We start from the raw sequence: 14132 nt of genomic DNA on the forward strand, positions 1-14132 counted from the left end.
TTGACTGTTTCAGTACTGCTTAAGCTGGTTAGAATATCTGTCACATTGCCACAAGCCCTTCCTAACCAAACCATAATTATGCGGTCTTCACCTCCAAAACCAGTCAGTGTACTTTCTGAGCCCCCTCGGGAGCTCTGTAGAAAATAGGAAAGAGGGGCGCCTGGGTGGCTCAGTAGGTTGAGCGTCCGACTTCGGCGCAGGTCACGATCTCGCGGTCTGTGAGTTTGAGCCCCGCGTCGGGCTCTGGGCTGATGGCTCAGAGCCTGGAGCCTGCTTCCGACTCTGTGTCTCCCTCTCTCTCTGCCCCTCCCCTGTTCATGCTCTGTCTCTCTCTGTCTCAAAAATAAATAAACATTAAAAAAAGAAAATAGGAAAGAAAAAAGAAACACTTGTTCTAGAAATGCTCTGTCCAATATAGCAGCCTTTTAGACACATAAGCACTTGAAATGTGACTAGTCCAAATTGGGATTTGCTATGAGTGTAAAATAGAAACTTAACTTTGAAGATTTATTATTCCCCCAAATGTAAAATACCCCATTAATAATTTTCATATTGACTACAGAATGAAACAATATTTTGAATATTTGGCTAAATAAAATACATTAAAATTAATTTCACTTTTTCTTTTATTTTTTTATTTTTTTACTTTTTAACATGGCTACCAGAAAAGTTAAAATTGTGCATGTGGCTCACATTTCTATTGAAAAGTGCTATTCTACATGGGCATACTATCTAATTTCATAGACACATGAGACTAGTTACCTGGCCAGAAATATGACTACATTGTTCCTTTGCCTATTTCTACACTATTTCAACCTTTACAAACTGCATAAGGAGGTTTTTCTTGACCTGCTCTCAGAGGGGTCTATCAGTAAGTAGCTCTGAGGTTGTTCCTGTTTTTCAGAGACCAAGAGGGCAGGTGAGTTAAGGGTTTCTGGATGCACAAATAAATGCTCAAAAATAGCCTGTAAAAATGAAATACTTTTTCAAATCAGTTTTAGACAGAAAGATATGACTCTAATATGAGATGACTGTGCCAACCTTGCTGTTTCCCTGTCCTTTATATCACTGGAGTAAATTATCACCAGTTACCAGTGCCCTCTGCAGTGCTCAGTAGCTTTTAGCAGTTTTTATCTATAAAAATGGTGATGTCTCTTCTGTACTTTTTCAATACTTGGTCTGGGAAACAACGTTTTCTGCTTTAACTTCCAAGCTTCTAAGTTTAGTTGGGAAATAAATGTACATTTTCCCCCTAAAATCCTGAAGTTTATACTCATATAGAACTCTGACCTCAGGAGAGCATTTAGAACTTTAGTCACATGGCTAGTATCACACAATCCCATTATGTGACATGGAAAAAGTATCAATTATTTTCCCTTTATATTCTTAAGAGAGTAAGCAAGCCTCCAAAGGCTAAAGACTACTTCAAAACTGACATCTGATTTTCTTATGACATTCTTCAATCTGTAAATAAATTATCTTTGTAAGTCTAATTAGGTATTATATTAGACCAAAAAAAAAAAAAGTTAAGCAGTGAAAAGAGCTTCAGGAATAAACAGCATCTCATTGCTCTTATCAAATGTTTAGATTCCTTTCATACAGTGAGAATTCAGACTTCTAAGCAGCCATCCACAGGAGGAATTATAACCTGGGTTTGGCACAGTGGGAGTTCACTGCCACATGAATAATATTACCACCAATTCTCCACTTTTACCCTCTTAACACTAAAGTGACTATGAATAAAAGGAAGGAATTACATGAGTAAACATAACAAACAGGTATAAATTAAAAGAGTGCAGGACACGTGCACACAGTCTGAGTAATGAAGTAATTATGCCAACCGGGAGTTAGGAAGGGAGAGCATATTAAAGGAGCTGAGTTTTGAGAGAAGTGACAGATTTTTCTCTTGACTTTTAGATGTGTCCTTTCAGGAAACAGAAATTAACCCCTACACCTAGAAATTTTAATTTTGCCTTTTAGGATCACAAAGATAAACATCAGGGTAAAGAACAACAGAAGGTAAATACAAATGTCTGGAAATAATATTTAGATAACCTCCACAGCTCTGAAATGTGCCTCTGATGTTTTTAAATACCTCCTTTTATGTAACTACGCTGCACTCGAGAATCCACACACATTTAGAAAAGTTAGAGCTTCCAGTAGTTACCTCCTTTAGAAAAAAGCTACAAAGATAAAATGTTTTATTCTCCCTTAAAACATGTTATGGTTATCATATGAATCAGATATTAAATCCCCACACTTCCTTCATCTTTCTAATGTGCAGGTTTTTTTTTTTTTAGAAACAAAACGAAACCTACCTTCTTAATATAATTTTCTAGCAAGCTTCTACTCGAGGATTAAAATGGTCACTTTTAACATTGATCAAATGAAAAGCATAGGATACACTTGCAGAGTGTATCATTACATTGTCTCTGTGTATGCTGAAATTACCTCTCAAAACCTAGTTAATAAAGGGGCAGCTAGAACTATTTTCCTTTCAGAGGCCATTATAATAGTAAGACAATGTAAGTAAGTAAGACAATCGTAAGACAATCGTAAGACAAACTGCTCTTATCCCCCCATCAAGCCCAATGTCACGCCAGTGTCTCTAATATCAACGCCACTTCCACTCATCTAGTTACCCAAAAAGGAATCTTGCACGTCCTCAACACTTCACCCTTTCTCATCTCCCACATGCAATGCATCACCAAGCCCTGTTAGGCCACTGATGGAGACTTCAAATCCGTCCACTTTTCTCTAAATCCCTGCCACTATCAAGTTCAAGAAACTAGCATCTCTACCTAGACTACTGCAAAAGGCCCCTCAACTGATCTTCCTGTTTCATTAATCTTCAGGACCCCAGAACCCAAGATGATATCTTCAGAAGTCAAAGCAGATCACACTATTCCTCTGCTAAAGATCTCCAATAAATTTCTAATAATGTCCAAGTGTCCTTAACAAGAACTACAGATCTTTTAGGATCACACGTCCTATCTCCACAACCTCACCTTGCCTCATTCTCTTTTTTGCTCATCTCATTACAGCTACACAAGACTTCTTTCCATTTCTTGGGTTTGCCAACCTCGTCCTCACATGCTTTGTACATGCTATTCTTCCTCCTCTTACTTTGCATGGCTTACTCATACTCCTCATTGAGGCCAATTCTGGAAACTGATGTTTTGGCATGTTGAGCTTGACTGCACCACAAACAACTGATCTGAGTGTTTAGACTGGTAAGAATGAAGTCTCAGGCTAAAATCAGTTTGTTCAGTGTACTTATGGTGGAGATGATGGTCAGTCCACCAACAGCCACTGTCTCTTTCTTTGGTAAGAGAAATCCTAAATTTCGACTGGTGCTAGCTAGCTCAACCTAGCTACGTTGACCCAGCTACTTTCCAACATCCCTCCTGACTTCGTGTGGCCACATGGTTGGGTTCTGATGAATGGAATGCAAATTCCATGAGAGCCGTGTATTATGTCTTCCTGTTCACTCAGCTCCTAGCATAATACAGGCATACGGTAGGTGCTCAATAAATATCTGAATGAATGACTAACTGAATGAATGAATAAATACATTAGCCACCTGTCACACTTATACATTAATATCTCTAGTTAACAGGATCAGAAGATCTGTGATGGGGTCCAGGAACATAATTCATTTAAAAGTTCACCAAGTCATTATGATATCAGCAAGATTTCGGAATCGCTTTTGTAACAGTACTCACAATATCATATACATGAAAAGTCTTGTATACGGAAAAGTCAAGAACTTAAAGAACTAGAAACGAATTGGAAATTATTTTTAAAACCAAAATCAAGGCCTTTACATTTAAATACATACATATGTGTATATACATATATATGTATATGTATGATGTATGTATTTACGCATTAGCAGTAGGAAGAGAGAGAAGCATGCTATTAAGATGATACAGGAAAAAAAAAGACATTTGGAGAAAGGCTAGGTAATTTAGATGGAAATGAAAACCCATGAGAAAGCCAAGGAACTTCATGAGCACTTAAAATCACTAAGAGTAACAAACTATAAATCAACTTTAAAATGGCAAAAGTACAGAGACATAAGGAGGGAGCTGCTAAAGCCTGGATCACTGCAGTGGGAGGGACAGATGCTCTTACTCAGCTGGGAGAAAATAACAAAGACCTTTTACAAGTTTAGAAGCGTGGTTAATTAAGGTTTTGAGTTTTATTTTTCATTTTGTTTTGCTTTCATATTTACATTTTAGATTTGAAAAAATATACACCAAGAAAACAGTAGGAAAAATTGCAAAATCTGTAGTTTACTTACAAACAACACCAACAAAAAACTTGGTATAAAAAAAATCACGTCTCTGAAAATAATTATTTAAAGGAATAGTAAGTTTCCACCGACACCCAAAGTCAGGTACAGTGACCGCCATCACCACACGGTCCCCCTTTCCCGGGAGCCAAACTGACTCACGCTCATAGCCACAAAAGTGTATATTAAACACACACCCACGTTTCTTCTTCTCATTACTATGAAAGTCAGATGAAAATATCCTTGTAAAATGTTCTGCGTAACTCTAAACAGGGATTTTAAAAGCAACTTTTATAACAAAAGATGAAAGAAAAGCAATTATGGTTCCCTTCACCCATCATTTACTGAACGCCTACTATTTGCAAAGCTCTGTACTAGGCTGTGTGGTGGGGGCAATGCACATCTAGGTGCCTGAATTCTAACAGCTGAAGACTGAGGGGAGTATGACTGCATTTTCCAGGGGGAAACTGAAAGCAGTATTTGTCTCTGGAAGTCTACTCTATTAAACTAAAAAAAAGAAACAAAAACAAAAACAAAACAAAACAACAACAACAACAATAACAAAAACGTTGTCTAAGTTACTCTAGAACCTGAATGAAATCGGGTTATCTTTCTAACCTTGCCACTCTAGAATTTTGCTGGGGAATTTATTTACTGTTAAACATGATAAGAATTACAGCAGAGCTGTGGCAAACCTGGAACTAATATAATATTCTCTGGGGTCTTTTCTTTTTAACATATATTATGACAATTCAACATATTAAACCTTCATGTTAGGTTAGAGGAAATATCCAACAAATTAAACATATCTATTAGCTATTCACACAGTTGCAAGAGTTAAATTGGCTTCTATACTTTCATTTTTTTTTAAAAAGGCTGATTTTAAAAATTCTCTGAAATAGCCAATTCTTTTCCAAATTTTTCCTAAATTAACTCACTCAAATGTAGATATCTTAAGTGTTTTCTTAAAGTTGGAGTTTTGGGGTATTTCCTTAAGTTTAGGCTTTTAATGATTTTTGGCGATTCAGAGCAATTTGTGTCTTTTCATTGCACAATAAAACCATTAACCTATTCCTTCACGTGATACTTGAAAGCGTCACTATAAGATGCACAGTATTTTAGATGACTCCATTTTATAATAAAGTATTTTCAAAATTTTAGTAATTAAATACGCTTTATATTAAATGTAGCTATCCTGTAACATACCAGGGTCTACGGTGAATTGTACAATAATGCTGAAGTGTATATTTCCTATATACTCTCATAATAGAAAATAAAAAAATAATTTTCCAGTAGTGTTCCATATAAGATGAAAATAAGTTTTTTAAAGTGTTAACAACCCTGATTTAAATCAAATAGATCACACTGATACTTCATAAGCAAGATTAGAACAGAGAATAAGATTCTACAGTAAATTCCAGAACAGTTACTCATTACGCTGTATATCATGTTTATACGAAAGGACCACGGTCTAGTATTTGAGAGGATGAATGTTTATACGAAAGGGACCATGGTCTAAGTGTGAGAGGATGAACCTATAATATGAACTAACGCTGTAGAAATACTGTTAACAGTATACTTTGTGTCTTCATTTTCTTACCTAAAATAGGGATAAGTATATTGACCTGAGAGTATAGTATTTAAAACCTAATCAGTTAAAATTATTTAAAGACAATAAAGCAACAAAGATAAAAATTCACTTCCTAGTAATGGGTATTTTAGTGCATGTAACTTTTTCAGATGTCAGTTCTAACCTGCTTTCATCTATAAGAATTTGTAATTGTTTTAATTTTTTCACAAAGAGATCTCCTAAATCTCATTATAATTCTAATTAGCTTAATTTTCTAAGAAGTGAGTTGTCCTATTTATTTTTGAAATAGTTAAGAATTCCCCAAATTACTTTTAAAAATATTAATGATGATAAAATTTAAAATGAGCAGTAATACCTTAGAATACAGCATTTCAAACTATTACGTGATTGAAACAAAATTTGCGTATATATTTGGAATGAAGGAGTCTCAATGGTAAATTTTCTAAAATTAAAAAGAATTCATCACTTGAAATTTCAAATGTTGTATTTAATTCAACTGTTTCATTTTCCCCACAGTTAAAAACATAGCATGATAACACTACATTCAATTGAGATTATTACATAGCCCTCAAATTTATTTTTTATTTCAAGACATTCAAACTACATGTTTGAAGGTATCTACAGTTGACATAGCCACTAAAAGTAAAATCACAATGTATTCAGACAGAAAACTACAAAAGTATATTTTAATGGGTCTACTGCTTTTAAGATATTCCATATAATAATCAATATCGTTAAAATCACTCTCAATAAAGTTTGTGTTTTTTTTTCTTTTAATGATCCAAATCTATAGTGAAATGATGAAATCGAAAAACAAGTGTTCTTGTCAGAAGACAGGAAGAGAGTTTTTTCCCTTCCCTTAAGGAAAACAAAGGATTCCTGAAAGCTTTGCCCTGATTTATTTTTCCAATTTTAAATACCTTAAGAGTAGCGGAACTGCTACTGGCATGGTAGTATTTCTAACAGTCAATAAATCTAAAATATTATGTGTGAATATTGGAATGAAGCCATTAAGAAGATTACAGCATGCAACACAGCAGAGGGTCCACAGGAAAAAAGAACTAGTAATTCAGGACAACTGTGACCACTGACCTTTGAACAGCCAAGACCACTGGTCAGGCTGACACAATAATAGAGTGCACATGCATAGAAAAAGTCCTCTAGCCTGTAAGTATAATTTAAATGCTTTGGTGAATGATTTTAAAAGGTCCCCTTTTAAATATGAGTTAATTTATTAAATAACCAAACAGTACCAGGATTTTTTCAGGGTATTTTTCAGGATTCAAGAATATTTTCTCTTAATTCAGATCACAACACAAAAAATTCAGTAAGATCATTTGTGACTATAACACATCTCATTTAAAACACTGACAATTATAGAAAGTATGATGTGATACTTTATCATATTTCCTGTAAAACTACAAGAGACAGCTTTTGGAAAATGGATGGAAAGAGCTAAATTTATTAGAGAGGGGTTAAACAAACAACCACCTAAAGTATTTGTAGAAAATGACTATAACTTTAAAATAACTCATACTTTCAGTAGATGGCCCTGGTTCCACCCCAGAGCTGTATCCACTTATTCGTTGTTCAAAACTGTCTGTAAGTCTCGGGCCCTTAATCTCAAGTATACGTATAGTTATATCTACATCACTTTGCAGAGTTCCTTTTTAAGATTTTTTTTACTTCATTTACGTACAGTTAACTGTTCCTTATAAACGAGCAATGAGATGGTCCCTCCTGTCATTTCACATATTTAGGCTTTTATATTTTGTGGAACTGTTAAACTTCGTCATATTTTAAAATAAATGTCTTGGTATCAAACTAATTCTACTGGGAAAGTAGCACTTCTCAATTAAAAAAGAACCACCCACCAAAAAAAATTACTATTAAAAATTGCTTTTCTCAAAGAGATGAAATTAGCTACCACTGAAACTGACTATAACAATTTTTATGACACAAAAAAAGCTGATTTCTTTCTCATTTTTCTTTTTCTTTTTCTTCTTTTTTTTTTATAAACAATCCTTTCTGCTTAGGGAATTAACAGTGGAAATGCATTGCACATAAAGAAAATATTTATAAAAGTTGGGGCTTTGTATCATAATTAGTTTTGTATCCAATGAAGAATTCTTTGATGGATTTCTAAATGAATAACTCTAATCATTTCTAGCAGCTTCTGCAAAATTTTTATAATGAGGCAATCTAGTTATAATGAGCTAAAAAAATAATATAATTCTTTACTGGCCTGGGTTTGGATTTGTTCATACATAGCATAAATTTTACTACAGTAAGATAAAGTAGTTCAATTTAATTTGCTTCAAGGTCAGCAAGTATTTTAGGTTATTTATGGGCATAGATAATCTGATTTTAACTTTAAAATCACATTTTTCCTATCACTAGCCATAAAAACAATCAAAGCTAGTATTACTGTATTTTTTGAGTTTGAAATTTTTAAATTCACTTTTTCAAACTCCCTAATAATGATTTCAAAGTACTTGCAATACTGCAGAAAAATATATGATGAAGGTTTTTTTATTTATGGATTTTAATATTCCTGAAAAAACTGGACTTTTTTTAAAAGGAGAGTTATTTTTAACTTAGAACTATGTTATAAAGATATTTTTAAATAGCCATTAAAATATATACAGAAACAGCACTAGCCTGCATTTTGCCCTGTTCTAAGGAATATGCAGGCCAAAAATGCACTTTTGGAGACTATTTAACATGAAATACAGAATATATCCTATTATAAGCTGCAGACACACACATGCACACACACACAAACCCTCTGCAAGATCAAAGAGCAGAAGAGAACTGGCACTTAATTTATCAGCCTTTACAGACAAAAGACAGTTTTCGTCATTTCAAAAGGATCAGATGTCTTTTATGACAAACTGGGTTTGCAGTTTAATTTACAAATAGAATTCTAAGTAAGCAGTCTTTGCTCTGCCAAAGCAAATGACAAACAGTGTAGGTTTTCATTCTTGCGGCCCTCAGCAGGATAGAAAAGATTAAAATAAAACTGAAATAATTTAGAGAAAACAAATAAATGTTTCAGAAAGTTGAGGGAGATCAAAGCCAGAATTTTCTGACCCCAACTGTACAAGCATTTCTTATTATATTGACCAGTGCCATCAGATCATTAATTAAAAGGAAAAGCACTGGCAGGTGGCAGGGAAGCAAAAGCCGATAATTGGCCCCCTTCTTCTTCTTGCCTTCAAAAACTCTCTCATTCTTTTGCAAGACATGCCACTAGGCAGACAGAAATGCCTACTTTGTAATATAATGATTAAGATGAGATGAAGAGACTTACGTTTAAAGAAACTCTGCCTAATGAATGCATCTAGCTTTTAATTATGATCCTACTTTTACAATAGGAATATGATGTTTCATTCAACATCTCCTCAACTGCCAAAAGGTAAAAATATTAAATATAGAATCTACACTGATTCCTCTCACACCCATGCACATACTCAGTCCTTTTATTTCAGATAAAAAAAAAACTGGGAAAAATAACTCTTTGTAATTCAAGGGTCCAGGAGAAAGTAGATAGATAGATAGATAGATAGATAGATAGATAGATAGATAGACAGATAATGTGTTCACCACAAAATAACCTTCAGACTTACCACATCACTTGGTAGGTTGTTCAAGTCATTAAATGGTGATTCTAAAGTGTTTGTGTCAACATTTAACATAACCACATCCTCCAATGATTTATTTTTCACTCTCTGTTTAAAAAACACAAGTACAAATAAACATCTTAGTATATTTTCCTTCCAAAACTATAATGAACTTAGAAATGTAGAGAAAATTATCTTGATGACAATTAGCCTTGGGGGATAAAAAAAGAAAATCCTATATTATAAGAACATATAAAAAACTTTGCCTTGTAAGAAAGTAAGTTTGTCCACAACCGTTCAAAAAGATTGGATAAAAAAATCCTTAGAACAGAATGTTTGGTCATCTAAACACATTGATTTAGTTTGGAGATATTAAATGTAATTTAACTACCAAAGAGATATTGTAACAAAAACTCACAAAATCGGAACGGCTATATTAAACCAGAAAAACTTACATCCTTTAAAAACTTATCAACTGAATTTCTGTCCAATGATACAGGAACTTGTGGCCAGTTCTACACCTATTTTTAGCAAAAATCACATTATGGGGCTAACATAAGCCAAAAATCATGACTACTGTAAACTAAATTTTAAATTAATAAACATTTTCTCTGTACTTCCATACCAATTCAGTATAAGCTGTTTATGAGGACTGTAAGTTGAATAAGAAAAATGATAAAGAGAGCGGTAATAAGGAATTGTTGCATTATTTATACATGAATTTAATATAAAAGATGAAATTTAATAGCCTATCAGATTATTTGACTTGTCTTATCTGTTTGACAGCTTAGTTAAATGGTCAAATTATCTCAATATGTGGACTAATGACAGTAAATTAGAATTTCATCAAATTTTTCATCCTTAAAGAAAGGAAATACTTAAGGTTTATTTTCCCTATTTCGACTACTATGTATACCTAAAAAAAATCATATAATTCTATTCGCCTTATTTAAATGATAGCAAATATAGCATTATTTTTTGATGCAAAAAAATTAGGTGCTCATTAATGAAATATATCACCTCAGAATTCCATAATTGTATAGGTCAACTAGAGATAAGTCAATTAATTTCAGTGTAGTATTTTTTAAATGACATTATAGAATAAGAGCTATTTTTGAGAATTATTAAATACCTTACATTTTAAATTGGCCAACCCAATTTTTTTTTTGTTTTAAGTTATTCAAGAATGAAATTTCTCTGATCCATTTAGAACTTCAAACCTCTGCATAGTAGGTAGAATGTTAAATTTGCTAGGGAAATGGTAGTCTAGAGTAGGGAATTTGTATGTGTTAAGAAAGCAATAATGTCTGTGTAGAATATGGATTCTCAGGGGGATATATGATAGCAAAAATCTATCTTGTAAAAGACATTGTAATTATTCCAAAATAAGAGTCAGAGGATGGCTGTTTCTTGGAAATTAACAGAGAACCACCTACAATAGTGACACTCTCACCAAAACATTTGTAAATAAACTCATTTCTTTTCCTTTCCATATGTATACATAAATGTAAAAAAGGCTCACATACATAAATATGTAGTTATTTATAAATTAACTACAGCATAACTACAAAAATAGCCTATTTTATAAGCAACAATACATTTATATCAATGGTGTTCGGTGGAAAAAGTATGTCATAATTTTGATTTTCACCTTCAATTCTAAGTTGTTCCCTTTAACAGAAACTATAAAGTCAATCCAGAAACCTAGTGCATTTGTTAAAGGATGAAATGAGTTTCTCTAAATAGCCTGGAGTAATGGTTATGTGACACCTAAATGTTTTGCTATGACACTAATGTTAAATTCTGAATAAAGAAAATTAGTATTAACATGAAATGTATACTTTTTTCCAACTTGCCCTTTGTTTAAAAATGTCTGATAATAGCTGAATATTAAATTCTGTCCAAGGGACCATTCAATAAGAATGGAAAATGTATTAATTTCAATAAATCAATACACTGAGATGCACTAAAATGAGAACAATTCTACATTAGCAAAGAGGGAAAAATAGTATGTAATTAAAATTTTTTTATTTGGATTAATGTCACTTTTTTATCTTTGTTTCCTTCCAAGTCAGGCTTTAACTATTTTCTAAATAGGAATAAAAATTCATACAGCATATAAAATGATAACATTTTCTCTGTCTCAGATTATTATATCTCATAATGTTCGTAAGCTTGCTTGGCTCGGGAAAGAGAAAAAGGAAAATTTGACTTTTTCTTCAAAAATAAGAAAATAATATTAGGACAGAGACTGAAAGTGTTATTAAGGACAAGAGTAAGGTATTAAGGTTGGTTAAGTCTTTCTCTCACATCCTCTCTATATAAGCCTTCCATGCAATGTGACTACAAATGTGACTATCGTATCATGTACAATAATGCAAGGAAATGACCCGGTGTCAGCAATCACATGTTCCTGCAAAATGGAGCCAACATTTTATTTAGAATCTTTTGTGTATATTAAAACACATAATGCAATGCTCACACTTGGAGCCTCTACTGACTTGCTCCTCCATCATTTACAGACCTTTGAGTTCAACCCTAAAGTCTAATTTTCAGGGAGAACAAAATGTCCTTATCCTTTATTTTGGAAGCAAATTTACATTTTAAAAAAGAGATTTCCAGCCATCTTACAGTCATGACTACATAAAAATAATTAAAAGAAAGATTTAAAGGATATTAGTTTCACATCTTTGAACAATTATGTTTAGAAGTCTTTCTAAAACGTATGTCAAAACTGTCTTGACAAAGAGAGAGAATAGGGAATATGTTGATTCTTCCTAAAAAAAAAAAATTCATTGTAATTGCAACCAAACAAAATGTAAAAAATTACTCAGTTCAGTCTCACATAAAATTTGTAAGTAGATATATCCACATTTGAACTATAATGCCATTAATATAAAATAAGAAAGATCAAATTTTGCTTAAAAATATCTGCCTGATAATGACATAATAAGAACGGAATGGCAGGATGTGTATCTTGTAATAGATTAAGGAGAAAGTTACTAAATGGTACCCAACTGGTTTAAAGACATTCTTGAAGTTCCTATTACCCCTTCTCATTGACTATTAAACCCAATAAACTAAATACAATTGACTAAAAAGACAGTTCAGTAAGTCCAGAGTATAAAAGGTACAGAGATGTTAACCAATCTAATCATGGCTGTAAACCTTCTCATTTAGTGCTGACTCAATCTAAAATTAGAATGGACTGTTTCTCCAAGACAATACTGTAAGAAGTAAAAAATTCTTAAATTTGCTCCTTTAAAAAAAAATGATTTTCTCTATACATGTCTAATAAATATGCAATTAAATATGACTGAATTTTTAAAACATGTACCCATTTCTATAATATTTTGGAAAAGCTGAATCATTAGTTTTAAAAGTTGGTATAGAACCATTATGTAAAAAAATACAGAACATCACCAGGTACAATAAACAACTTTAAATAGTTTTCATCTGTACAAGTAACCATACTACAAAAATTATGTATTCTATTAGATACATTAAATAAGAAGAGACATGTGCATTAATATCAAAATCAGATATGATGACTTCTTTGAAACCATACCAACCAACTGCGGTTAGATTTTTTACACTCAAAATACTGATGAAGAAAATACCAGTTATATATTCTACAATCAGATAACAGATTAAATACTTATTCATACACAATGTGACCTTTCACTGAAAGTACCTTGGCATGTAAAACAAGTTGTCTAAAAATTAACAAACATAAAGGCTCATAATGTTATTCAACTTAGACTTCAAACTTAAAACAAGTCTACTAAAGAAGTTCATTAAAATATATCCAATATCATTAATGATTAAACAAATAAAAATGTTTCCCTCGCATTTTGCAAAAGGAGAAAGTGCCCAGAACCAGAGTACATGCAGAATTCTATAATTCATGACTACCATCCGAACATGATTTCTTCAGACATGATCCTCACCACTCCTATATAAGTGGTGGATCTTCCTTGATCAGCAGAGTGAGGATTGATGGTGTATACAGTGACAACAACTAATAAGAAAACCAAATCTAACTTATTTAGATTGTTGATTAGAAACTGGCTTAAAGTACAATATGCACACACACACACACACACACTATATATATATATATATATATGTATATATATATATATATATATATATATATAAAACTGAAAATCAGATAGCATAATAATGCCATGCAATTGACCCAAGTCTTTTGTTCAGATCCAAATCTTTTGTTTATTTTTTTCTAATTTTCTAAGAAGTCTTCCCTTGAAATCTCACTGATTCCAAGTTCAAGGTCTTTAAAGTTCAACATTTTTCACTGTAGTGATGATAAGTCACAAAAGTCATTTTGGAATGAAGTGATAACATTGCAAAAAACTTACTGCATTCTAAACCCCCAACAGGACTGAAAACTAAAAAATATTTTAAGTCTATATTTTAATTTAAAACTTCATGATTAGTGTATTCCAACCACATTTTGAAAAAGCACACTGACAAAATGTATCAAAATGGAGTCTGAAAAATAAAAACATTTTCCCTTTATGAATCATAACTACATAAATTCTGACCTTCAAAATAAGGTGTGAAAAAGAAACATATAAAAGATCCCAAGTGCCATATA

General features: G+C 32.5%; 1 protein-coding gene across 3 annotated transcripts in view; it reads right to left on the reverse strand.

Annotated features, from left to right (window-relative positions):
- DENND1B (DENN domain containing 1B) overlaps nt 1-14132 on the reverse strand; it is a 255847-nt gene that overhangs the window by 79649 nt on the left and 162066 nt on the right. For all 3 annotated transcript variants that reach the window (XM_047840394.1, XM_047840395.1, XM_047840393.1), the window contains one exon: nt 9518-9619. In XM_047840394.1, coding sequence (XP_047696350.1) covers nt 9518-9619 — 102 coding nt within the window. The remainder of the gene's footprint in view (nt 1-9517; nt 9620-14132) is intronic.

This window comes from Prionailurus viverrinus, chromosome F1 (assembly GCF_022837055.1).
Source record: "Prionailurus viverrinus isolate Anna chromosome F1, UM_Priviv_1.0, whole genome shotgun sequence".
Lineage (NCBI taxonomy): Eukaryota > Metazoa > Chordata > Mammalia > Carnivora > Felidae > Prionailurus > Prionailurus viverrinus.